A 27,813-nucleotide genomic window follows, 5' to 3' on the forward strand; every position below is an offset into this window, starting at 1 on the left:
TCAGTTCTAGTTCAGTTCTAGTTCAGTTCTAGTTCAGTTCTAGTTCAATTCTAGTTCAGTTCTAGTTCAGTTCTAGTTCAGTTCTAGTTCAGTTCTAGTTCAGTTCTAGTTCAGTTCTAGTTCAGTTCTAGTTCAGTTCTAGTTCAGTTCTAGTTCAGTTCTAGTTCAGTTCTAGTTCAGTTCAACTGTTATATGATGTTTATTGAAAAAAAATATTTAAAATTATACTAAGTTAGCATTTCGCTGTATTTGATTGTAAATTCTGAGTCATAATTCCTATCAAAAGTTATTTTTTAATTGTAAAGTAATTTTTAAATTACAAATTTGTAATGAAAAAACTCATCAATATTAATAAGCAATATTCAATACCAATAAGTAAGTTATTTAGCGAATGTACAGTCTATACAATATTACCTAAACTTTTGCACTTTACTGTAGTAGTTAAGTAAAAATATCAAAAGTATAGCATACGTTTGGGATGTAGTTGTTTAATAAACTAGAAAAAAAAACTATAAAATACTTGGGGATGTTGTATTTAATGATTAATATATCTTTATTTTCTTTTTACTTTATTTCTCCCCACAGTGTTAACTTCAAGAAAAACGAAAAGGAATACCAGGCCGATAAGTCTGAAGTTTTGAAATTCTTGCGTGAAGAAGAATCTGGCCCCTCTACACCAGGTAATATAAGCGATTACTATAATTTAGCAATTATTTTATATTGCATTAATAATGGACAAAACCTATTTAAATTAGATGAGGGAACAGAATTATAAAAAAATAGTTAAATGAGTTATATATATTAGTCAAAAAGAATATAAGATTTACTTTTATTTTTGTTTGTGAGTATTTGAAAGTAGTAAATATTAATACTAAAGATTTGTAATAACAGCATTTCTGTGATTTGAAAGTAAATATTTTTTTAAAATTTCCACAATAAGACCTTGAAAATATTGACAGTTATAAAAAATAATTATATATATTAAATTATATTTCATGCATTTTGTTATTTTTAGCGCAATTTTCTTACTTATTATACATTTTTTTCTTTTCTTTTTATGTCTGTATGTGTTATTTTCGTTTTTTTTGTTTATCATACAAATTGTTTATTCATGTTCAAATCATGCGACCAAATAATGATGATTCTCTGAAAAAAAACACAAACAAATACTTTGGCTGTGCGCTGCATTTTGTTTAAACAATTAACAATGACACATAATACTTTTCGACATGAAAAAATAAAAAAATAAAAAACACAGCATTCAACAATCATCCATACCAAGAACCTCAACAACATCAACACCAACAACCTCAACAACAACACCATCACCACCAACAACAACAATACCATCAACAACAATCAAGCACTAGACACGTTAGTGCACCAGTAACCCAACCAAAACCCCCAAGCACTGGTGGTTTGCCAACTGGTCAAAATATCTGTGTTGAATGTGAACGTCTCATTACGTAAGTTTACTATTTCTCTTTCTCTCTCTATCACCTCTTCTTTTCATTGCATTTGAATTGAAATTTTAACTAAAAATACATTTTTAAAATAATGTTATGTTTAAAACGAACAAACAGCATAACAACAATTAAAATTTGAAATCAAACAAAATCATTCGTCATTAATGCAAAAAAAAAAAAAAACAAAATATTTCTTTAGCTTTGTCGTCATCGAAAGTATCATTTGTTGGGGTCTTTTGAATTAAAGTGTTTCAAATTTGTTTGCAAAATGGATCTTAGATTTTCTTCCAATAGTATTTTTACAATGTCCAAAATGATCTGACTCTTTATAGCGAAAAATATAAATTTTTGGATCGTAAAAGGCTTTAGAGTCTGGTCTACAGTTTATGATTAAGCTTAATCTATAGTCACCTTTATAATCTTGACTATAGTACGGTTTATTGTCTGATCTTAAGTCAGGACTTAAGTCTTGTTTATAGTCTGATCTGCAGTAGGATGTATACTAAATAAAATCCGTAGAAATGCACCTAGGTCACTATCCTATCAACTTTCTTGTATTGTTTTCATCAGAGTGATCCTTTAGGATCTTTGGGGTTCTACCCACCATTTCATTATTACCCAGCACAAAAAGAACTTCGAAAGAAGCGAAAAAGAAGTATTTTTTTCATGGAAGTACTGAAAGAGACCTGAAGAAGTAATGATTTTAACACAGGCTTGTCATAAGAGGGATGTTCTTTCATTTTGATTACAAATTCACTACATCTGAAAACATTCTTAGGAAGTAATTTAGATGTTTTGGAAGTTATTAGGAAGTGAAATTGTTGCATTATAGAACACAACTAATAAAAGACATGAATTTATTAAAAAAATCAATTTTAAGCAAAATTGGATTATTTTCGCCTCTTTAGAAGTCAATAAACACCACTTCCACAGAAATAAATTCACTTAGTGCTACCTCCGAAGTGGTGATAAATGTTATTCTTTTGGAAGTACTTCGTTTTATTTTTGCTGGGTATAATGGGTATTTACACTTTCACGTATACGAAACACCGGTGTCCCAAGATTTTTTTATTATTTTTAGATTTTATTTTTTAGAATTTCACGTCACTACCTACTAAAAAGGATAATATCCTGTGATATCCTTCGAAAACACTTTTTCCATTTTTCCTTTTTCAAAATGATCAATATGCATCGAAATAAAGTGTGTGGTGAAGTCATATTCATAAAAACCCCAGGGGTTTAGTTTTGTGCTTGAAAGGGATAAGGTATTCTCTGGCCCACCTTTTTAATTCAACTTGTGTCGAATGGTTTTGAGTTCATCAGATTAACTACCTCGAACTCCCTTCTCTTTAAAGCTATTACCTTCACTATTTTCGTTGCCAACTTCTTGCGAGTGGCCAGTTACTAATATGATGTAAACCTAACCTCTAGCAAAGTATTCAGTTATATAGTCTATGCTTTAGTCTGATCTATAGTCCCCGTTGTAATCTGGTCTGGACTATAGTCCGGTTAGTAGTCTAGTCTATAGTCTAGACAAAAGACTGGACTGTAATTTAGTCAATAGTCATATTTAAAGTCTGGACTATAGTCTACACTAATATAAGGTAAATTATTTAGACTGCAAAGTTAAATAAATTCTGGTATATATCTATATACATATCTATATACATATATATATTCTATATGTAAAATAAAGTGTTATCTAAAATCTGAATTATTATTTAATTAAATTCTTGATAAAAGTCTGGACTATAGTCTTGTCTATAATCTGATCTATAATTTTGATTCTAATCAAGTCTAAAGTTCTGAATATATATGCTATATCTTATTGAAAATCTTCTTCAACTAAAGAAGATGTTCACGTTTTGGATACCCTAACAAATGATACTTTTTGGATCAATCATATGTTTTGTAACTTTACTTATTATTGCAATATCATTGTGGATTCATCGATGCACTATTTGCAAATATATTCCAATACTATTCACATTTATATTTAATTTGAAATCGGAAACACTCAAAATTTAAGAGAGTACCCAGGGTCATGAGAAATGGAACGTGTCTTAAGTGTTACCCCATGTAGAGTTTTTCATTAAGAACGATGTATTTCGATTTTTCATTTAAAAGCCCTTTGGGTAGTTAAGTTAATGATTTTCATTATTTTTAAAATACGATATCGAATTTTGTCAACCCATATCACTTTTATTCAAGGATTATCAGAAAACACAACGTTCTTAATGAATATAACCTTTAAACTCCCATAGTTTGTGTTAAAAACAGGGTAAACTTTTTTGGTCCTTCCTTTTGTCTATCTATTATATATAAACTTTGTAATCATAATTGTCCAAACATATAATTTAAATAAAATATAATTTAGTTTAGTATAGTTTTAATAGAAAGTTTTACAATTTTAAAACACAATAGAGAATATTATTATTCAAAAACAACTGTTAAAATATTTACACATAATTTGCATAGTTTCAGGTGAGAAATATAAATTAGTTTGTTAGGACAAACAAATGTGTGAAATAATAATTTAAATTGTCCCAAAAGTAATACAGTATATAGTTAAAGTTATAGCAAATCTATTTGAGTTTAAATATTTTGTTTACCATAAAAATTTAAATTGACAAATCCTTAAATCTAGAGCCACACAGCACATCAAACTACTATTGGACACGAAGTCATGCCATTGGCGGCCATTACAAGCAGGATAGTGATGATGAGCGTATTGGTACACCATTACATCAGAATACATTGGCACCAGCCGCCACACATCGTCCCAGTTTGCCAACACCCAGCACAGAACCACCAAAACCCGCCGTTGCTGCCGCACCAGAAATACCTGATCCCAGACTAATTGTTATGCCAGTATGTCCGGCTCTACAGACACCGGAGTATAAGGAAGAAATGGAGGCAGCTGCAAAAGCAGCAGCATTAGGACCGGATGGACAACCTAGACCATTATCAGCTAGCGGACATCCGCCATGTGCAATGTGTGGTGTTGGCATTGTGTAAGGAAATTATGCATATAAAAATTCATATATATGTATACAATACAGACAAATACATACTTATACATATAGTACATACATATGTACATATGTATGTGTGACTGTCTGTGTTTGTGTTATTGTTGCACTGCGCTGTGTTCAATATTAAACTTTGTTGCTTGAAAATCATGTCTTTTGCACATTCTACAAAATACAAAAAAAAAAACATATACGCACATACAAAAATCCCAATGAAAAATTCCAATGATTTTAATTTTTATATACTTTTGCTCTGTGCTCAACAGCTCAACTTGTTGTGTGTTGTTGTTACTATTGTTGCTACTGTTGTTGATTGCATCACAGTCAACACTAATACGACATATAGTCGAACAAACATTCAACCAACTGTAGTTGCAACAACAAAGCCACTCAACAAATTATCATTTAAATTGAAATATTCATAATACGTACTTTGTATGTATGTATTTAGGTATAAAATCTGCCTCATACACACCCACACGGACGGCTGCATTTAGCCCGGCAAACACAATGATTTGAAATTCGTTGAAGAATGTTTCGAAAACTAACTTTTTCTCAAACGTTTAGGAATAGAAAATTAAATCTTTAACATGCTATGCAATACTCTATAGATCAGTCTATTACTAGTGCATTAGTCTAAACTAATATGTATGTATATTGGCCAACCTATCGACTACAATATGGACTAATATGTGAACTATTCTACTGGCTAGTATAAGAATACATAACAATCTACTCTCAAGACTTATCTGTAGACTAATTCTTTAACTAGTATTGATCAGTCAAAAGAACAATTTAAACCTTTGCTTTAAACTTTAGAAAACTTTGCAAAATGTCTTTGATATGCATATGATTGATTGCTGGGTTAATCTGTTTACAATCGGTCACACAAACACCGTTTGAGTTTACAGTTTGTACTGTTTATTGTACATATATACATAGTACAACTATAAATAAATACATGTTTAACTATATATTCATTGTATTCGCATTATACTGTAAACAGTATTTTATGGCCGTGTTGTGTTCTGTTTGTTTGTTTGTGTGTGAGATAGTGCAATTGTGTACAATTTAAACACATACATTAACTTATACCTATGCACTGACAGTGACTGATATAAGTTGGCAGAAAATTGGTTTAGTTATGTTTTTCCAGGACTCTAGTCTCTTCCTACTGCACTATATTATTGTCTATAGTCTGGACCATAGTCTTGTCTATAATCTGGACCATAGTCTCGTCTATAGTATGGACCATAGTCTCGTCTATAGTCTGGACCATATTCTCATTTATAGTCTGGACCATATTCTCGTCTATAATCTGGACTATAGTCACGTCTATAGTCTGGTCTATAGTCTGGGCTATAGTCTCATCTATAGTCTGGACTACAGTCTCATATATAGTCTGGAGTATAGTATCGTCTATAGTCTGGAGTATAGTCTCGTCTATAGTCTGGACTATAGTCTCGTCTATAGTCTGGACTATAGTCTCGTCTATAGTCTGGACTATAGTCTCGTCTATAGTGTGGACTATAGTCTCGTATATAGTCTAGACTATAGTCTGGGATATAGTCTCGTCTATAGTCTGGACTATAGTCTCGTCTATAGTCTGGACTTTAGTCTCGTCTATAGTCTGGACTATAGTCTCGTCTATAGTCTGGACTATAGTCTCTTCTATAGTCTGGACTATAGTCTTGTTTATAGTCTGGACTATAGTCTTGTCCATAGTGTGAACTATAGTCTAGTCTATAGTATGGATTTTAGTCTAGTCTATAGTGACGTCTAAATTCTCGTCTATGGTATTGTATGTAGTCTCATCTATAGTCTCGTCTATAGTCTGGACCATAGTCTTGTCCAAAGACTGGACCATAGTCTCGTCTATAGTCTGGACCATATTCTCATCTATAGTCCAGACCATATTCTCATTTATAGTTCAGACCATATTCTCGTCTATAGTGCAGACTATAGTCTCATCTAAAGTCTGAACTATAGTCTCGGCTATAGTCTGGACTATAGTATCGCCTATAGTCTGTACTATAGTATCGTCAATAGTCTGTGCTATAGTATCGTCTATAGTCTGGACTATAGTATCGTTTATAATTTGGACTATAGTATCGTCTCATCTATAATTTGTATTATAGTCTGTACTATAATCTCTTCTATAGTCTGGACTATGTTCTCGTCTATAGTCTCGTCTATAGTATGGATTGTAGTCTAGTCTATGGTGACATCTAAATTCTCGTCTATTGTCTTGTCTGTAGTCTCATTTATAGTATCGTCTATAGTCTGGACCATACTCTTTAATCTTTTCTTTATCATAGTCTCGTCCATGGTCTGGTCTATATTTTAGGTTAGTACCTTGTCTAAAGTCAGGAATGTAGTCTCGTGTATAGTCTGGACTATATTTTACTGGCATTTACAATACAGAACAGGGGCCAGTTTATACATACATAGAGTTGATGGACTCTATGACCATCTAATATCGACGCTTTTTGACTTTGATCTACTAATATTTAAACTAAATTAGTTACTCACTGTTATTCTATATATGTAGATATATGTATCCTTTAATATACATGTATAAATATATGTACATATTAATGCATATACACAAATTTATACTGTATACTTTGTTTATTGGTTGGTGGTCATTCTGTTTATTATTTATTAAGGTTTTAATATTTAATTGATAAATTTTCATATTTTTCAGTTTTTCTTTTTTTCACATTTAATCTTCGTTTTTTTTTATTATTTTAATAATATTTTGTTTTATTTTCACTCTTGATATGTGCAAAAACATGCTTAACCATGTACAAACATGTCTGCAAACATATCAAGCAAATTTTCAATACTCATTATGATTAATAAACCGTAAATTAATGGCTGGTGAGAACAGTTTTCAATCATTTATATTTTTATTAAAAATTATATAAAAATAAAATTATAAAATACATATGTATGTACGTACATATGTATTGTATAAATATTTATGTAAGTATTTACATACGTAAAATGTTTATGGCAAATTACATTTTTAAAATTAACCACAAATTAAGAAAATAAATGTGGTCTGATTTGTGGCATATGTTGTAAATTGAACATAAATATGGAGAAAATGCACTTTTTTGGAGGCATAAAAATTCGTATTAATGAATTTAAATTAAGTTTTATAGACTGAAAAGGAATTTAATATTAATGAACATGTTTTGTAAAATTATTCTATTAACTATTTTAAAACTGTAAGCATTTAATTGAAATGTTTTAAGTGGTTTACAAGGTTTTATTTGAGGGAATAAATAACTTTAATCATATAGTCTGCACTATAGTTTCGTCTATAGTCTGGACTATAGTCTCTAGATGTCTAGAAGTTCTAATATAAGTCTATAGACTAGTCCATGGGCTAGACTAGACAAATGAAGAGACCAGTCAGAAGACTGGTCAATACAGTAGTCAATAGAATAGTAGTAGTCAGTAGTAGAACAATCTAAAAAGTACGCAGTAGATTTGTTCAAATAAGAGTTAAAACATTAGGCAACTTGCTTGTCCATGGAACAGTCAAGAGTATATTTGTGTTGTACTCTAGTCAAAACAGTGGACCATATACACCTCAAGAATTAGTTAGTGAACTATTCCATATTCCCTAGACTCGTAAGTAAAGAATTTTATCAGTAGTTTAGTCTATAGACGAGTCAATAAACTAGTCAATATCACAGTCAGTAGACCAGTCAGAAAACTGGACAATACACTGGTCCATAGACCAAAGTGTACTCAATAGAGTAGTCCAAAGACAATTCAAAAGATTAGACAACAATAGATAGAACGGACAGGACATAGTTAAGCCCATAAACTACTCTATACATCAGTCCATAGGCAAGTCGAAAGATTTGACAACTGATATCTACATTGGCGACTATATGGACCAGTCAATAAAGAATTTCATAGGCTAGTTTATTAATCTGTCAGAGGACTGATCATAACACTAGCTAGTAGATGAGTCCATAGAGTAATCAACAGTAGAGTCCATTAGTCAACGTACTAGTCCATAGACCAGTCCATAGACGAGTTAATATACAAGTTAAAAGACCAAACAAAATATAAAAAAAAGGTCGAAACCATGAGACAAGTTAGAAGTTTCAACAAAATTGAACAGCGCAGAATCCGATGATTTTCTCCATCACATTTAGAATATCGTGTCCTGAAATTTGGAAAAACATAATTTTTCGCCCTTTTTGACTGCGCCAAGACAACTTTTTTTTCTAAAAATTTTTAGGTGAAGTTATCTTGAAAAAGAAAGAAGATATATCAGATATTATGTTTTTATTTTAAAGCTGACAGAATGGACTTTCAGATGATATACAATATTTTATGAATAAGGTTGTCTTCGGGCAGTTACTTTCTCCCAAAAAATACGTATTTTTCAAACTTCAGGACACGATATCTCAAATTTCATGTGTAATGGTTTCAGTGGGACAGTATATTCTGGTCTCTGGATTAAAAACTTGTCGGCCTGTATTATTTTACGACTTATTTACATTTATAACTGAAGACGTTGCTTTAGCTTTTCCAAAATTCTGTACTTTTAAATCTAAAAAAAGTACTTTTTATGGAAAATATTATACTTTTTTTTTTTTAAAAAATTGTTAATAAATTAATGTATTTTTATAAATTTATACATTTTTCTTTCCATAATTACAGTTCTATGACGAAATATTTTATGTCGTTTTATATGTTTTACACTTTTTTTTAAAACGCAAACAAATTTTAATTGTTGTTGTTATTGTTCATTTTGTTTTTTCTGTAGTTTAAATTAAATTTCATCAATTATTTTATTTTCCACTTTTAAACAATTTAATTAATATTATTTATTTATTTTATTTTTTTACATTCCTCCATCATTTATAGTGGTGTTTTTGTACGCATTAAGGATAGAAATTTACATGTTGAATGTTTCAAGTGTGCCACTTGTGGTACTTCATTGAAAAATCAAGGTTACTACAATTTCAATAATAAATTGTACTGTGACATCCATGCTAAATTGGCTGCTATGCAAAATCCTCCATCTGGTACTGAGGGCTATGTACCTGTACCCATTAAACCGTAAGTACTTTTTTATAGAATTCTTTTAATTTTTTTAAATAATTTATATTCAATATTCAATATATTTATTAAAATACCATAAAAGGTATCATTTAACTGTAAATGTATAAATCAAATTTGTTTAAATACCTACAACGGACATGTTTTTCAATTTAAATGGAAATAACATCTATATTCAATATTGATATTTAATTTTTGCATTAAGCACGTTCGAATGCTGGTCTTAATGACTGGCATATTAATTTTAACTCTATTAAGGATTTATTTCCTATGTATTGCATCATTTGGTTTATAAAATTGTTGTCATGTAATTTAGTTTGTGAGTGATTGATTTTAAAATGAAATGGATTTTAGTTTTATTAAGTTTTCTAGAGTGTTGTTATAAGTGATATGATTCACAGAAAATTTATTATAAATTTTATATTAAAATTCTTTTTAAAAATATTTACCACTTTTTTATAGCACTTAAAGATATGCTTCTCAGAAGTAGTAGTGTAAAGAATAGAGTAATTGATTGTAAACGAATATGCAAAAAGTTTGCTTCACATCTTCTGTTGTTGTAACATCTTAAATTATACGATTTTTAATCCGTTGGTTCTGTATTTAGAACCCCAGGCCACTTCAGTCGGCTTAGTCCATATATCCGTTAAGATAAGGGAAGTAAGGTTGGGCTGGGCAAATGAATATGTGATGGAAATCATGGGGACAAGTAGGTGTTGAGTCTGTTGCTCCATCCCGAAATCAGTTGTGATGATTCCTCGAGTGACATCCCAGGAGGAACTATTTAGTCAGCATGACATTATGTTCCTTGACTGATAGGACCTTCGTTTCCTCGTGTAGGTGGAACTCCGAAGTCATTTGCATGCTGCCCGTTGCAGTCCGTAAAGCAACATTTTGGCATCTTTGAATACTTCTCCACTGGGTATCACTCAGCGAAAGAGACCAAACTGGAGCAGCATAATTGACTGGTCAATTGTTGTTTAGGTAATTGGCAAACCTATATTGAGAACCTTGTTTCTACTTCGCAATCTTTGCATAATTGCAGTGGCATAAGCTGAGGATCTTCAAAATCTTTGGGTGGTTCTCAATCGGTATTTGTGTTCAATCGACTACGACGTCTTAAATCAAGTTTACCTCTTTCGTCCAGATGGTGAAGAGTATTGCTGAAGACCTCGCTGGTGATAGTTTCAGGTTACGTTCAGTGAAGAAGTTGTGTATTTGTCGGAGATAATCATTCACTCAATAGCATAAGTCATCAACGTTTTGGCCCTTAGCTATAATGGTACAGTAATCCGCATAAGATAAAACATTAACACCTTGTGTGTAGTTGTTTCTGGGTTTGACAGACAGAATATCGGGTCATTCCGGTATGTAGAATCGACTGTCGGGGAATAAGCTACAAGAGAGTAAATGGCTATGCTTGCCCTTCGTTTGCTGTGGCGTTTATTCTCCTAAGAATCATTATATTTATATGATCATTTAATATTTGGAATCTGTTTTTTTGTATCCAGCAAAAACTGGGTATGGACTTACCATGACCAATTGCTTTTCAATGATTACTGCTTACCTTTTGCATTACTTTTGAATACTTTTATAATGACTTACATATAATCAAAAAAGGAAGTTCTATTTGGTTAAATAGATAAATTGCAAGCTGGCGACTTTTTCACATACACACAGAAAAAAAAAACAAGTATAAATGTGTAATCGGTCATAGTAGATCAAGACCTTCATATTCTAAAAGGGACTTGGATTGGGGGCTAGGATCTAAAGTCCAAGTTAAATTATTTTACAAGTTATATTCTTTTAAAAATATATAATAACTTTTCCATAACACAAAATATTAACTAAATAATCAACAATATATCGTTGGACTATCTTCAAAAGTGTCTATCTTGGATAAGACAAGATTACAGCAGATAATTTGGTTTAACAATTTTGTGAAATTTGCCTAACAAATTTCATTTATCAAAGATAGAAAAATTACATAAATATTCATGAAAAAATAAATTTGTTTTTCTGATTATTTTGTCATCAATAATAATAATTTTCAATCAAATCTAAGATAGATAGTATTGATATCTATCTATTAATAAACTCTTTCTATTAACTACACTCTATTTAATATTATAAACTAAAATTTGTTTAACAAACTAATCAAACTAAAAGCAGAAAAACGAAAACTACTAAAATGTTTTACAAAAATATTTGTCCAATATAAATTAAATTTATGAAAAACATATAAATATTTAGTTTGACTATGACGAATTTTAAATAATGAATATTAAAACTTTTATTTTAACTTAAAAATTTAACAATTTATCAGAAAAATTTATCGGGTCATTGCGGAGGGCAAGCATAGCCATATACTCTCTTGTAACCCATTTCCCGACAGTCGGCTCTACATACCGGAATTAGCAGATAGATTTTTTTGATAATTATCGTAATGAAATTGGATACAATATTTCTATTAATATACAATCCATTTGTTTAAAGTGTCAAATAGTGCATTTGGTGGTGTTCTTGATTGGTCTTTATATGACACCTATTGCACCCATTATAGACCGATCGTCATAACTGCTGTGTTGGCTATAATCCGAATGAAAAGAAAATGTCATATACATATACACACATACATATACATATATAAATGTGTTTAAAATATTTCACACAGAAAAACTAATAAAAATTTAATAAAATATTTTGCCAAAATGATTGTGAAATGGTTTTTCTGTTAAATCCAAATTGAAAATAGCCAATGAAGCAAAACATTATAAATTCATATAATTCTGTCAATAGGAATAAATGTACAATTTACTGTAGGTATGTGTGTGTATACATTTTTTGTAAATATATTTTTAAAACAAATAAATACTAATAGAAAAAATAAAATATATTGAAGAAAATCTATGATATGTTTTAAATAAATACAAAAACTAACAACTTTCCAATGAAATATATTTATGTTTGTTTAAAAGCTTTAATTCTATGTTAGTATTAGTAAAGTAAATATTTTACCCCTGTTTTGTGAACTCTTTCTCTCTGTCTATTGGAAAATGTAATATTTAATTCAAAACTATAAAGTCCCATCAAATACGCTTCATGTAAAGAAGTTATTTTATAAAGTTCAAAAACTTTGTTTTTTGCTGTTCCATACATTGTTCTCAAAAGATCTGTATGTAATTTCGTAGAAAGGGTGGCAATAAAGGAGAACATATTTTAACATAATGATTAACTAATTGATAATTTTTATATTTGCTTAAACCGGACCCTACTTTGAACCGGAAGAGTAGATTGGTTTTAAATTACCATCAACTATTATGCTACTTATATAACCACACAAGAGAACAATCAATTTAATCGTATTCCTCAACTTCCTCAATTGGCCTGTTTTTTTGCCAAAAGCACCTAGAGCCATTTTTGTACAACTTGAAGTATAAGTCGGGACCAGGTTACGGAATTTACAAGATACTTAAGATTCTTCTATGATTACAAACGGCATCGGTACGTCCACTCGACCCTGAACTACATCTTCGTTACGTTATATGTTGGAACGTTAAAAGACTTCTAAGGTCGACGTTATACTTAAAATTCTATTATGATCACCACGGCCATCAGTGCGTCGACTTGTCGACGACAACTCCGTTACGTCATATGTTGGAATGTTAACAGACTTTTAAGGTCGACGTTCAAGAATTATTAAATGACGATTACATGTAAGACAGACAGTTTAATGACACTTTTTTGTAAAACCTACCCCGTTCCCCGTACGCACAGTTCGAAATCATAACCTTCATATACTGAAACCTATTTAGAACCAAGAGAGATGCTATGCTTCAAGTTTTTCTTTATCTACATTAATTACACCTCAATATCAAGTAATTACCGGATTATTGGTCTCAGTTTTTTCAAATCAGATGAAAATTCAGTCTATAGATAAGGAGTGTAGAATGGTATCACTAGTTCAAATATTTACTTAAACAGCCCAGCAGGGAGAACCACCTAGAACTACCTACTTAACGCACCACTTAGGGATTCCCATGGACACTGTATTATTTAAACATGTACTTGACTTCAATTGTATGATTATTGATTACACAGATATAGGAAAGAGTGTTTAAAAGTGTATATGAGCCCTTTGTTTGAGAAAGAGCAGAGACATTCGTTACTTTATAGGCACCAAGTAATCTAGAGAATGGACACTTAAAGACAAACTTAAGATAGAAATATTATGGCCATTCAATGACTCCTTTATAACTGCTTTTTGAATATATCTCTGTAACCTATAGAGCTATATTGATTTACTTGCAGGGCAAGCTAATATAGCTTTTTAACTAAGTACTAGGTTAAATAGGTTATTTGCTAAGATGTTTATGAAATATATAAAAAAAGGCCGTAAAAAATATTTAGAATTCTTTTTTTCAACAAACATAAATAATCGTTTGTAATAAATAAATTTAAAAATTTAAATATAAAAGGACTTTAGTAAAACACTTGTTTGTTTCAATTTTAAAATTTTATTAAAATAAAAATTTTATGTGATTTTTTTTTAAATTCAATAAAATTTAAATTGTTTATCATACCTTAAACTTCTCTTTTTTTCTTATTTACAGCAATACCAAATTGAGTGCTTCGACCATTTCTTCAGCCTTGAATGCTCACGGCTATAATAATGGTGTATCCAATGGTAGCTCTACCCCAGCTCCGGTAAGTCTTAAAAGAAAAATATATATATATAGAAAAACAAAAACTTTTTTTATGCAAATAAATGTTTTAAATGTTTTATGTTGTAAAAAAATAATAATAACAACAAAAGAAACATAAACAAAGCAAAGCGTAAAAAAAATAAACGTCCTACTAACATAAACTCTTCAAATTCATATTGTTACTCATCTCAGAAATCAGCAATGAAATTCTTTCTATATACGTACATATATATACACAAATACAACAAATATAAACACACACTTTTATATATGCAAATAGTGGTGATATTTATACAGGAAACAGCAATTGTAAAAAAAGTAAATAAAAAGTTGTTGATAAACGGGGGGAGATTGTGAAAGAGAGGGAAGTTAAATTTGCATTTTTGTTGGGATAAGACGAAATTTAAATACTTTATAGGTTTTCTTTTGTGTAGTTAGTATACAAATGGGGATATTCAAGTCTCCATAGGATAGGCAACATTATTCTTGGTTTCATATTTAGTAGCAGTGATGGGCAAAGAATTTAACGCCCAAATCCTTCTACGATCAGGGTTATTTAGCATAGGAAAGAGCCAGTCCCTCACTAGCTCTGAAGTGACAGGGTTTGTACAATCTGCTACGCTGCGAGGGTTCACTAAAACTATTCCGTTGTGTCAAAAGAATCAAACGGAAGAGAATAATCAAGTCCAACGCATTCCTCAACATCCTAAACTCAGTAAAGTTTGATGTGTAAATCAGGAACAGGTCATTAGTGCCATGAGTGTGTTAACTTGTCCCGCAAACACATATCTGATACGGCATCCATTGAGACAGACTTGTTGAATCGACGTTCCAATAATTGTTGAAGATCGATAACATGTTGTGACAGCAGGTTCAATGCCGCTTATTTCAGTAAAAATCATCCCGTTCTTACGTAGGTATATTTCGAAATCAGAGCCTTTATGATACTCTCGATAATGAAATCTGTTGATAAACTCTATTCCAGTTTAGTGGTTTTATTTAGTAAATCGATAGAATATTTTCTTCTTCGACCAGCACTCAGGAGATGATCCATACTCATGCAGTGCTAGAACTAGGAAAAGATGTTGTAGGAGGGGTGGGAGATGGAGTAGAGTTTGTGGACATTTGATTTAAAACTTTTCACATCGAAAGTGACGAGTGTAGGAAGTTTGTTCCAGTACAGTAAAATACATCCCACGTTGCAACGGTGCTCCAGTGAATCAATAGAGTTGGATACCCTACTGTCACCGATAAGTACCTTAGTGACGAAGGCTTCGTCTTCTCTTGTATGCTGTCGAGTAGCTCCAAAAAAAGACTTTGAAGCTTCGGGACATACATGGAGAAAAACGCTCCATTGTAGTATCGATAGAACATTGAAATGCACCCCTCGCTGCGACGGTGCTCCAGTGAATCAATAGAGTTGGACCTTCGCCCTCTCGTATATGCTGTCGAGTAGTATAGTATATGCGCTGGAGTCCAAAATAGACTCCAGCCCATACATTGAAGTTGTATTACATTTTCGGTCGGATATAAGTGGTGTAAATAGTAAAAAGATCATATGGACATCAATAGAATTATTACATATCTAGTCATAATCTCATATCTTGAGTCCTAGGTATGTCATTTAGATTTCTGAAACATTTAATTATATTTTTCTGTCCACTTCTCTACATATAGTTTGAATAAATATATAAAAATCTAAAGATACAGCTGTCACCGAGTTGTCAATCTTTTACCAAATATGACTCAGTTAATTCAGGTCAAATATCCAATTGTCGTAAGATGTAAAGGTCCTCAATGCTTATGCATAAGAGAGTTGAGTCATCCCTAACATTTCCCATACAACTTCATCTTACCAATTGTGACAAATGCTTTCTTTACCCACTCCAACACCCATTCAGTGTGTAGCGCAAAGCTTTCATAAACACAAGGAAAACTAAAATAACACTTGTATGGCCACTAAAGAATAACACTTAAAGCATTTTTATAACTGCGTGTTAAATAAAAAACAGCTGCAACACATGTTGGACTTTAAGGAGCAAACAAATGAAACCAACAATGGCGTTGTATTGTCATGGAAATCAATGGGTGGCATTCAAAGTCAATAGGGAGCGACTGTCATAAGTATATATGAAAATCCGTGGCTGGCATTCAAAGTTAAAAGGAAGCGATTGTTGAATTTTAGCTTTTTATCTGTAAATAACAAAAAATCAAAAAAAAAAAAAAATAAAGAACTTGTTTTTTGATTTTGTTCCCTTTGTGCCCATCACTGCTCTGTAACTACATTGTTAAATATAATGTGTGCATTTAGAGAATGTTGCTAAATCAGCAAAATATGTTGCATTGTTGTTACAATGTTACATAGAGCCACAAAAAATTTAACAAAAGTGCAACAACAGCAACAAATATTTTGTTAAAAATAACGTATGAAAGCAACATAATGCAAATATATAGAGAACTTCAAAACAAATACCAGGAGAACAAAAACAAACAGCAAACTTTTTCTTCTCCCTCTTTGCAACAAACACATATAGAAATAGCCATTTTGCATTAAAGGAAAAAATTCTAAAAAGGCCTCAAGTGGCAAAACGATTAAGTCCATTTTTTTAAATATATAAATATATTCCTAAAAAAATATACTAAATACATACTTATTTTTTGTAAATTGTTTTCATTTTGTAATATGGAGTTAATCGTTTTGTCACTTTAGTTATATTTTAACACTGCTTGCAAATAATGCAAAAATCTGTTTGCTTTTGGCTAAAAGCTTTTTTTCTCGTTTTTTCTTAATTTTTTTTTTTGCTGATTTTTTTTATTTAATTTGATATCGTATGAATTTTTTTCAAGAGTTTTGAAAAAAAGAAAAAATAGAAAAAAATTCAAGTAAAATATTTAACAGTGTGTGTGTATATGTGTGTGTTTTTTGTGATATGAAATGTTGATGACGCTGATGAGTAAGAATATAAATTTGAATAATACATAAATTAACTTTAGTGTTGATTTTGAATATTATTTATTTACTTTTGGCTTTGTTGTTATTTTTTCTTTGTCTTGTTAAAATAAGTTATATACTTGCGTTTTTTTTTATTAACATTTTACTTTAAGTTTGAAATGTGTGTTTAGTACATAGTTTAATAAAGATTTTTAAAAAAAATTTTATCTTAAACTAAAATTTAATTTAGTAAGTCTGCAACATGTTGTTTGAATTTGCATTTAGTTGTACTTTAACATGATTACGTTCCCCAAATACTGTTGTTCCAGAAAATAACTTAAAAGATAACAATTATATATTTCTGAGTCCAGTTACCGTTACTGCGACTACCGCCTTACATATAAAACTAAACATGTTGCTAGCAACATTTTAATCATTTGAGCATTTTAAACAACATATAGATCTATTATGATTCATAATATTTTTATCAAGACCAAATTGCTTGTTCAATTTTTACTTTGAAAAAAAATATATTTTCAATAATACGTTTCAATATAATACGCATTTTATTCTGTTGATTTATTTATATTATTTTGTCAATGTTTACATATTTTAACTGATAATTTTACTGATAACTTTTTGTTAAACAATCAAAACAAAAATTATTTAGACCTAATAAAGAATTTTTATTATATTGTAACAATTTACTTCCTAACTTTTTCTATACAATTTTAAGTAAAGTATAATCAGTTCTACAACAATTGTTAACTTTGTACTCGCAATTCTAAATAATTTTTGTAAAATAATATTTTAAATATTTATACACACATTGAAAAGTGTGTGTATGTAGATAATCCATTTACAAACTGCAACATTAATGAAGTAATGGTATTTGCATTTCCTGGTACATTTAAATTCTTGTAAAGAATGCCAAAATTGTAGGTGTGTAGTTGATTTGATTTATAAATTTAAAATAATTGTAATTAACCTTGTCAATGTTGCGCTACATACGTCAATGAAACTCTTTTAACTAGAACTCTTTGAACTAAAACTGAACAAGAACTGAACTAGAAGTAAACTAGAACAGAACTGAACTAGAACTGCACTAGAACTGAACTAGAACTGAACTGATCTGGAACTGAACTAAAACTAAACCAGAATTGAACTAAAACTGAACTAGAACTGAACTAGAACTGAGCTAGAACTGAACTAGAACTGAACTAGAACTGAACTAGAACTGAACTAGAACTGAACTAGAACTGAACTAGAACTGAACTAGAACTAGAACTGAACTAGAACTGAACTAGAACTGAACTAGAACTGAACTAGAACTGAACTAGAACTGAACTAGAACTGAACTAGAACTGAACTAGAACTGAACTAGAACTGAACTAGAACTGAACTAGAACTGAACTAGAACTGAACTAGAACTGAACTAGAACTGAACTAGAACTGAACTAGAACTGAACTAGAACTGAACTAGAACTGAACTAGAACTGAACTAGAACTGAACTAGAACTGAACTAGAACTGAACTAGAACTGAACTAGAACTGAACTAGAACTGAACTAGAACTGAACTAGAACTGAACTAGAACTGAACTAGAACTGAACTAGAACTGAACTAGAACTGAACTAGAACTGAACTAGAACTGAACTAGAACTGAACTAGAACTGAACTAGAACTGAACTAGAACTGAACTAGAACTGAACTAGAACTGAACTAGAACTGAACTAGAACTGAACTAGAACTGAACTAGAACTGAACTAGAACTGAACTAGAACTGAACTAGAACTGAACTAGAACTGAACTAGAACTGAACTAGAACTGAACTAGAACTGAACTAGAGAACTGAACTAGAACTGAACTAGAACTGAACTAGAACTGAACTAGAACTGAACTAGAACTGAACTAGAACTGAACTAGAACTGAACTAGAACTGAACTAGAACTGAACTAGAACTGAACTAGAACTGAACTAGAACTGAACTAGAACTGAACTAGAACTGAACTAGAACTGTAAACTGAACTAGAACTGAACTAGAACTGAACTAGAACTGAACTAGAACTGAACTAGAACTGAACTAGAACTGAACTAGAACTGAACTAGAACTGAACTAGAACTGAACTAGAACTGAACTAGAACTGAACTAGAACTGAACTAGAACTGAACTAGAACTGAACTAGAACTGAACTAGAACTGAACTAGAACTGAACTAGAACTGAACTAGAACTGAACTAGAACTGAACTAGAACTGAACTAGAACTGAACTAGAACTGAACTAGAACTGAACTAGAACTGAACTAGAACTGAACTAGAACTGAACTAGAACTGAACTAGAACTGAACTAGAACTGAACTAGAACTGAACTAGAACTGAACTAGAACTGAACTAGAACTGAACTAGAACTGAACTAGAACTGAACTAGAACTGAACTGAACTAGAACTGAACTAGAACTGAACTAGAACTGAACTAGAACTGAACTAGAACTGAACTAGAACTGAACTAGAACTGAACTAGAACTGAACTAGAACTGAACTAGAACTGAACTAGAACTGAACTAGAACTGAACTAGAACTGAACTAGAACTGAACTAGAACTGAACTAGAACTGAACTAGAACTGAACTAGAACTGAACTAGAACTGAACTAGAACTGAACTAGAACTGAACTACAACTGAACTACAACTGAACTACAACTGAACTACAACTGAACTACAACTGAACTACAACTGAACTACAACTGAACTAAAAGTGAACTAGAACTGAACTGGAACTGAACTAGAAATGAACTTGTGGTAAAGCAACATTGCAACGCATTGCTGCAATTATTGTTCAAATACTTTTCGGCTGAAAATTTATTATTCATTACCTTTGACTTTTAAAATCTGACTAATGAAATTTTTTATACGACATTGTTGCTTAATACATTTGTTGTATACTCAGCAATATTGGACTCTAGATAATTAAGAAATCGTAGGTAGTTTTAATTAAATTAATCTAATTAAACTGTACAGACTTAAAAGATCTTATTGATCATTTTATACTATATCTATATATAGCAATTATTTTTTATTTAAATTACAATCATTTTACTTTTACTCATTCACAAAGTATGCATTTCTAAATTTAGCAAAAATTTGCACTGATTTTTTATCAATCGTTTTTGTCTTTTTTGCACTTCTGAAAATAAATAAAGAAAAAAAAAACAAACAAAGTAAATTTAAACTTAAGGTGTGTATGTATTTATACAAACAACTCATGCTACATGCCATGAGATTTTGATTTTATTTTTTATTTATTTATAAAATTTAATTGATTTTTTCGGATTTTTTTTTGCTGCAACTGTTGACAAAAAAAATAAATGCTTTTTGTATGGACAGCTGTTTTGAAAATTAGCGCATAATATTAAACAATTTATAAAACATGTATATGCCCTACAATAATAAATTGGGATATTCATAAAATGATGGGATTCCAAGTAATAAAACCATGACTCAGAGTCTAAAGTATGTTTGTATATGAATTGAAACAGGTTCGATTGATAAAATTGAAATTGAATGTAAACAAAAAACTTCAAATTGTTAAAAAGTTTGAGGCCAACTTTCAAACCTATAGGAACTTTGATAATACCCGTAGGGTTACTAATTGATCAAGTTGGTTGGATCATTCTCATACTTAGCACTTACTCACTACCTTGCTTATCTTTTTCTTAAGTATGTGTAGATATTTAACTCTACATTTACATATATACAGACAGCCGGACTGACAGACATCGTTTGCACGTACAACATGTTTGAGTGTATGAATATGTCGAACTTAATGTTGCCACTTGATAATTTCATTAATTTAGTGTGATTTCTTAGTTTCTTTATAGTCAACGTATACAGTTCGGTTGGTGTTCGTTAAGACAAAGAAACGGATTTATAATTTTTTTTTAAATAATTTTTTTAATTTTTTTAACGACTTTACGCTTAAAACTCGAATATTTTAATTGAAGAAAACAATTAAGTGGTGTTGAAAAAAAATATAAAACGAATTTTAAAAACGATCCTTTTTTTGTAAAAACAAAAAGTATAAGATCATTTAAAGCTACTTATTACACATTACATAATACATTTTGTAATAAATTAAAAAAAAATTACAAGAGAAATCCTTAAATCCTTGTTAGCGAATTATATTAAAATTTTCCTTGTTGTGTGTGCGTGAAAAGAAAAAAATATTTAATATATATTTTTTTTTTTTGAAAATAAAAATTGAATAAAATTTTTCAAAATGACCTTGACCTATTACTAAATTTAGCAACTTTGTGCAAATCAATGAAATATAATTACATTTCCTAAAAATAACAAATTTAGGTTAAGTGTACTTTCTAAGCAACATTTCGAGAAAAAAATTTATACATAACTTGTTCTCAAATTTAAAAATACTTTAGAAAAATAAAAATAAATTTCAAAGTGGAAAATATTTTGTTACATATAAAAAATCTAGTAATTTAAAGTGTACTAGCATCATTCTTGTTGCAACATGTTGCAAAATTTGATATTTGAAGACTTTCTCCCGTATTTATAAATGCCTAATAAAGTTATTGATGGTTTATTGTAGAAATTTTGTATGGGAAATGCGTAATAAACCCTAAATAAGCCATTAATATCTTTATGAATACGGGGGTTTGTTAATGTAAAATTTAGAATGTTTCGCAAAATGTTGCTATGAATTGTAAACAACAACATGTTGCTAACAAAATATATAAATCAACAAAAAAAGTAGAGAAACTTTTGTATGATAGAAGCAGTTTTTTTTTAAATAAATAAAGATTTTTCTAAATCTGGTCGATTTAAACAGATTTTTTTAAAAAACGGGAACAAAATTTATAAAAAATATTTTTTCTCTTATTCTAAACACACATTTCAAAATCATGTTTAATTTTGTTCTAAATAATGTTTTTAATCATTTTTTAAATTTTATTTTAATGCTTTTGCCATAAATCGCTTGCCTGGCATTGCTAACTAATTAACCACAAATGCTAAATAAAACAAAAAAAAAAATCCAAAAAATACTCCACAACAACAACAAATATCAAAATTTGAAGCAAGAAGAAAATATGAACGATTTACCTTTGCCACCACCACCATCACCCACACAACTACAACAATTTGAAATATACAACAACAACAACAATAATATTAATAATAACAATAATGACAATCAACATACACGTACATTAAGTAGCCTGTCATCAATGTCAACTGGTTCGAATACTACACATTCCTCTACACAATCCTTGTCACCAACACCCTACAATTATCATCACAATAACACAATGGTGCAGCAACAACAACAACAGCAGCAGCAACAACAACAGATGACCTACTATCCAACACAAAATGAATCGACTCATTCTAGTTTGTCACTGGATCAGTATGGTTCTAGCTCACCCTTACACTCACGTCAGGCCTCATCATCATCGTCTTCGCTAAATTATGGCTGTAATAATGATAATTATGGTACAGTAACAACAACAACAGCAATAACAATACCTCCACCACCGCCACCACCACTGCCAGAGGACAATAATCAGGATTTGTATATAAATAGAATGAAACAGCTGCACAATGCGAACAATAGAAAATTGTTGATGACAAAACAAAATGAGAACGATATGAATACGTACAATAAAACTAATGTGTCATCATTAACGCCAACAGCAGCAACAACTCCACTAGGTGGAGGGGCAGCTGCAACAACACCCATTGTGCCCACCACACAAAAAGTGTATAATAAGTTTTTAAAAGAGTATTCAAATAAGTTGTTGACACAGGGTAACAATAACAACAACAACAGCAATAATACCCATTCCACTACCAACACTATGAAACATTCCGATAATATAAGCAACAACATACATTCATTTATAAATAATGGTTCCCCCAAACCCTTCATTGCTAATCAAAATTCCAACTCCAATTCCAAACAAACACAACAACAACATAATCATTATCTGCAACAACAGCAACAACAAACTAACAATAATAGTAATAATAATAATATTAGCAACAACAGCAACATTATTTATAATAGTTTACCCAGTGTTGCTGCCATCACAGCAACACTTAATAATCAATTGAAATTTGATTCATGTCAGGTTGCACCACCACCACCTCTACCAACAGCTACAACAACAACAATCACACCTTCTAGTAGCAATTTATCAATTGTAGATAAGAGTACTTTTAATAATAGTAGCAACAGTCAAATAATCAACGACAACTGCAACACCACAACTAACGAAATGTCCGCGACCACGGCCACGGGGCCAAGTGGTGACAAACCATTTGAATATGTTACATTAACCGGTAATGTTATACGTAGTGTTGTGCCACCCGGTAAGGGTAATGTTAATTACAAGGTAAGTTTTTTTTCAAGCTACGCTCCCCACTAGCAAAATCATCTTGAAATTTAAAAAATAAATTTTAAAATTGACTTTTTTCCTTCAAAATACTAGTGTAGCACATTGTAAACTGCATGTTAGTTGTTCTTGTTTATTGCTAAAGCATGTTGCAAACTTTTAATGTTTATATACAATTTTATATGTTGCTAAACATTTGTGTTTCATTTGTAAATGAGACAATGTTTAGCGAATACTAAGCTTAAGTTTATTTTTGATAAAATATGGGTGGTAATTTGTTGTGGAAATGTGATGTTTACAAAGTAACTGATTTTTTTTTTACATTACATTCACACAATGTAAATGTTTCATTAATTAATTGAACATTTTACAGCGAAATAATAACTTTACACAAAATTGGTTGCACTAAAATTTTTGTCCATAATGTAGGATTTACAAGAAAATGTAAATGTTACATTAAAGTGTAAATATTCGCTAAAATTTTTAATTTACTTTATGTAAATTTTTCATTTAAGTGTAAATATTACCCTAAAATGTAAAGTTTACACTAAAATGTAAATTTTAGACTAAAATGTACACCAGAGTGTTAATTCTACAATAAAATGTAAATTTCACATTACATGTAAATTATACTCTGAAATGTAAATATTCGTCAAAGTTTTAATTTTACACTAAAGTAAAAATTTTACATTTGTATGTAAATTTTATACCAGAATGTAAATTTTACATTAAGATGTAAATTTTACATTAAAATGTAAATGTTACATTAAAATGTAAATTTTACATTAAAATGTAAATTTTACATTAAAATGTAAATTTACATTAAAATGTAAATTTTACACTAGAAACAAAACACAAAACAAAAATAAAATGTAAATTTTGCATTAATAGCATTATACTCTGAAATGTAAATATTCGTCAAAGTTTTAATTTTACACTAAAGTAAAAATTTTACATTTGTATGTAAATTTTATACCAGAATGTAAATTTTACATTAAGATGTAAATTTTACATTAAAATGTAAATGTTACATTAAAATGTAAATTTTACATTAAAATGTAAATTTTACATTAAAATGTAAATTTACATTAAAATGTAAATTTTACACTAGAAACAAAACACAAAACAAAAATAAAATGTAAATTTTACATTAATAGCAAATTTTGTACTAAAATGTAAATTTTACAAATTTAACATTTATTTTACACTAAAATGTAATTTTACACATGAATGTAGATTTTACACAAAAATGTAAATTTTACACAAAAATGTAAATTTTACACAAAAATGTAAATTTTACATAAAAATGTAAATTTTACACAAAAATGTAAATTTTACACAAAAATGTAAATTTTACACTAAAATGTAAATTTTACACAAAAAAATGTAAATTTTACACTAAAATGTAAATTTTACACAAAAATGTAAATTTTACACAAAAATGTAAATTTTACAATAAAATGTAAATTTTACAAAAAAATGTAAATTTTACACAAAATGTAAATTTTACAATAATACACAAAATGTAAATTTTACACTGAAATGTAAATCATGCATTGAAATGTATATTTTACACCAAAATTTTAATTTTACACTAAAACGTAAATTATACACTAGAATGTAAATTTTTGCATTACAATGTCAATTTTATACCAGAATGTAAATTTTACACTAATATGTAAATTTTACACTAATATGTAAATTTTACACGTAAATGTAAATTTTACTCTTAAATGTTAACTTAACTTGACACAAAAATGTAAATTTTACTCCAAAAGTAACTTTTCCACTAAAATGTAAAGTTTACACAAATATTTTAATTTTACATTTAGTGTATATTTTACACTAAAATGTTAATTTAACACTGAAACGTAAATATTACAGTTAAATGTGTGCTTTACACTAAAGTAAATTTTACACTAAAATGTAAATTTTACTCTAAAAATTAACTTTTACAGCATAATGCAAAGTTTACACACAAGTTTAAATTTTTCAGTGAGGTTTTACACTGAGACCTTAATGGTATATTTTACACTAAAGTGTATATTTTGAACAAAAATTAAAACTATGTACTGAAATGTAAAAAATAACACTAAAATGTATATTTTACACTGTAACTTTTGCATTAAAGAGAACAATTTTAAATCAATATCAATAAACCTTACACTAAAATGTAAATTTTACACTAAATCCTAAAGTTGAAAATAAGTTGTAATTTTACAGTAAAACGTTGTACAATTTATTGTAAAATATAAAATTTCCACAAAATACTACTCATATTTTAGTTACATAAAACATGTAAAGTAACAAATTCCCTTCTAATACCAAATACTTTCTATTACAGGTTAACCAGGGAGGTTATGCTCGTCCTTATGGTGCTGCTCCACCAGCTGCTGCTCCCAAGTCGCCTGTCTCTTATCCACCACAACAACAACAACAATGGAATCAACCACCACCAACTCAACCCAAGCCAACTGGTGGTAATGCCTACGCAACTTTGCCACGCAGCAATGTTGGCCAACAAGGTAAGATAAATGAACAGCTTCACAAAGAAGTTATAGATTATTTACAAAATCAAGGCGATTGGGTTTAAAAAAAGCTCAAATCGATATAAAAACAATATAGCAAAACAAAAAAATTATAACTCAATATTATTGTGACTATATATTGATGTGATAAATCAGAATATATATATTTTGTTAATAATAATATTTAAAGAAAAAAATATATAAATATTAATAATAATAAAAATAAAACAAATTTATGCTTAAATCTAAATTATTTTAACCCAAATTTAAGAAAAAAATATGCCTTTTTAAATACGCAAAAATACAAAATTTTTAAAACAAAATTCACTAACTCTAACCACTACCCCAAATACTCGAAAAACACATTTGGCCCAGCTTCTAGTTTGATTTTTCTAAAATTAAATTTAAACAAAAACTTTAGACTAAATGTCAACTTATATATATATTTCTTATTATATAAAATCGAAAACAAAAACATCACTTACACTTTTTTGTAAATGTAACACACACACACAACAAAAGGTCGTAAAGCCCAGTCTATGTACAACAGTTATAACAACAATTATAGCAGCAATTATAACACATCTACACAATACAATAAAAAATATCCCAGTGTTGTCGGTGGATCCAATAGGTACTCGACTATGCCTTCTTCCTTAAATACAACTTCCTATAACAACTACAGTAATTACTACAGCAATCAAGGTAAAAAAACAAAGCAAAACAATCTCTCAACGAAATGTGTTAAGAAAATGAAAGTTGTTAATTTCTAGTGCATATACACTGCAAGAAAAAATAAACTAAATTCGTTTGATTTTATTTTTTTCAATGAAAATTTTGCAAATGAAGCTTTTATTTCATTTAATTATAAATACACTCATCACACAGCTTTTGTAGTTTTGAAAGTTTTTACTATAAAACTATTAACCTAGATTAAATATTTGGAAAATACTTAATACAACAAGTTTGGAAATAATTTAAAGCATTGAAGTGAAAAGGATTTGAAATTATTATTAATATTAGTTAGAACAAACATATGCTAAAATTAAAATTTGTTCTGTTTGAAAAACGTTGGCTTTGTGCATCAACAGTTTTTTGTTTTAAATATTTTTATAAAAACATTTTTTACTTTTAGAGTTTGTGAAATTACTCTTTTTTATTTGTATTGATCGATTTTATAGACAGACATATAATTTCTTATGAAAATATTTATGTCTATATAATACATACAATCATAACTATTATTTACATACACAAACATATAATCGAGGTCTCTGCATCTATACATACATATGTATGTACTCAACATTTAACAACAATCGCCAATAATAATAATAAAGTAAAAATAAAATAAAGAAATAATACATACGTACATATTTGCCAGACAGGAAACGGAAACTGAAAACAGCAGTATGTTAAATATTTATGTATGTGTTAAAGTTTATAAATGTATTAAAAGGATCCATTTCTATGCAAAAGTACTTTGATGCTATAAGGCAATGTTAAAGCTTATTTAATATTTTAGACTTAATTTTACAGCAAAATTTCAATTTTACACTAAAGTGTCATTTACATACAAATATAAGGGTGTGAATTTACACTTAAATTAAAAATTTAATATAGAAATGTAAATTTTTACATAAAATG

General features: G+C 29.4%; 1 protein-coding gene across 19 annotated transcripts in view; it reads left to right on the plus strand.

Annotated features, from left to right (window-relative positions):
* LOC111675065 (PDZ and LIM domain protein Zasp) overlaps window positions 1-27,813 on the plus strand; it is a 205,168-nt gene that overhangs the window by 161,668 nt on the left and 15,687 nt on the right. For 9 of the 19 annotated variants that reach the window (XM_046953595.1, XM_046953579.1, XM_046953588.1 and 6 more), the window contains exons 7-12: window positions 586-680; window positions 4,114-4,480; window positions 9,398-9,592; window positions 14,206-14,299; window positions 22,322-23,638; window positions 25,983-26,163. In XM_046953595.1, coding sequence (XP_046809551.1) covers window positions 586-680; window positions 4,114-4,480; window positions 9,398-9,592; window positions 14,206-14,299; window positions 22,322-23,638; window positions 25,983-26,163 — 2,249 coding nt within the window. Of the gene's footprint in view, window positions 1-585; window positions 681-1,258; window positions 1,467-4,113; window positions 4,481-9,397; window positions 9,593-14,205; window positions 14,300-21,098; window positions 21,304-22,321; window positions 23,639-25,982; window positions 26,164-26,688; window positions 26,872-27,813 lie in introns of those variants that run through there. The other 10 variants (XM_046953594.1, XM_046953586.1, XM_046953590.1 and 7 more) reach the window with 5 other exon arrangements.

Source organism: Lucilia cuprina, chromosome 6 (assembly GCF_022045245.1).
Source record: "Lucilia cuprina isolate Lc7/37 chromosome 6, ASM2204524v1, whole genome shotgun sequence".
Lineage (NCBI taxonomy): Eukaryota > Metazoa > Arthropoda > Insecta > Diptera > Calliphoridae > Lucilia > Lucilia cuprina.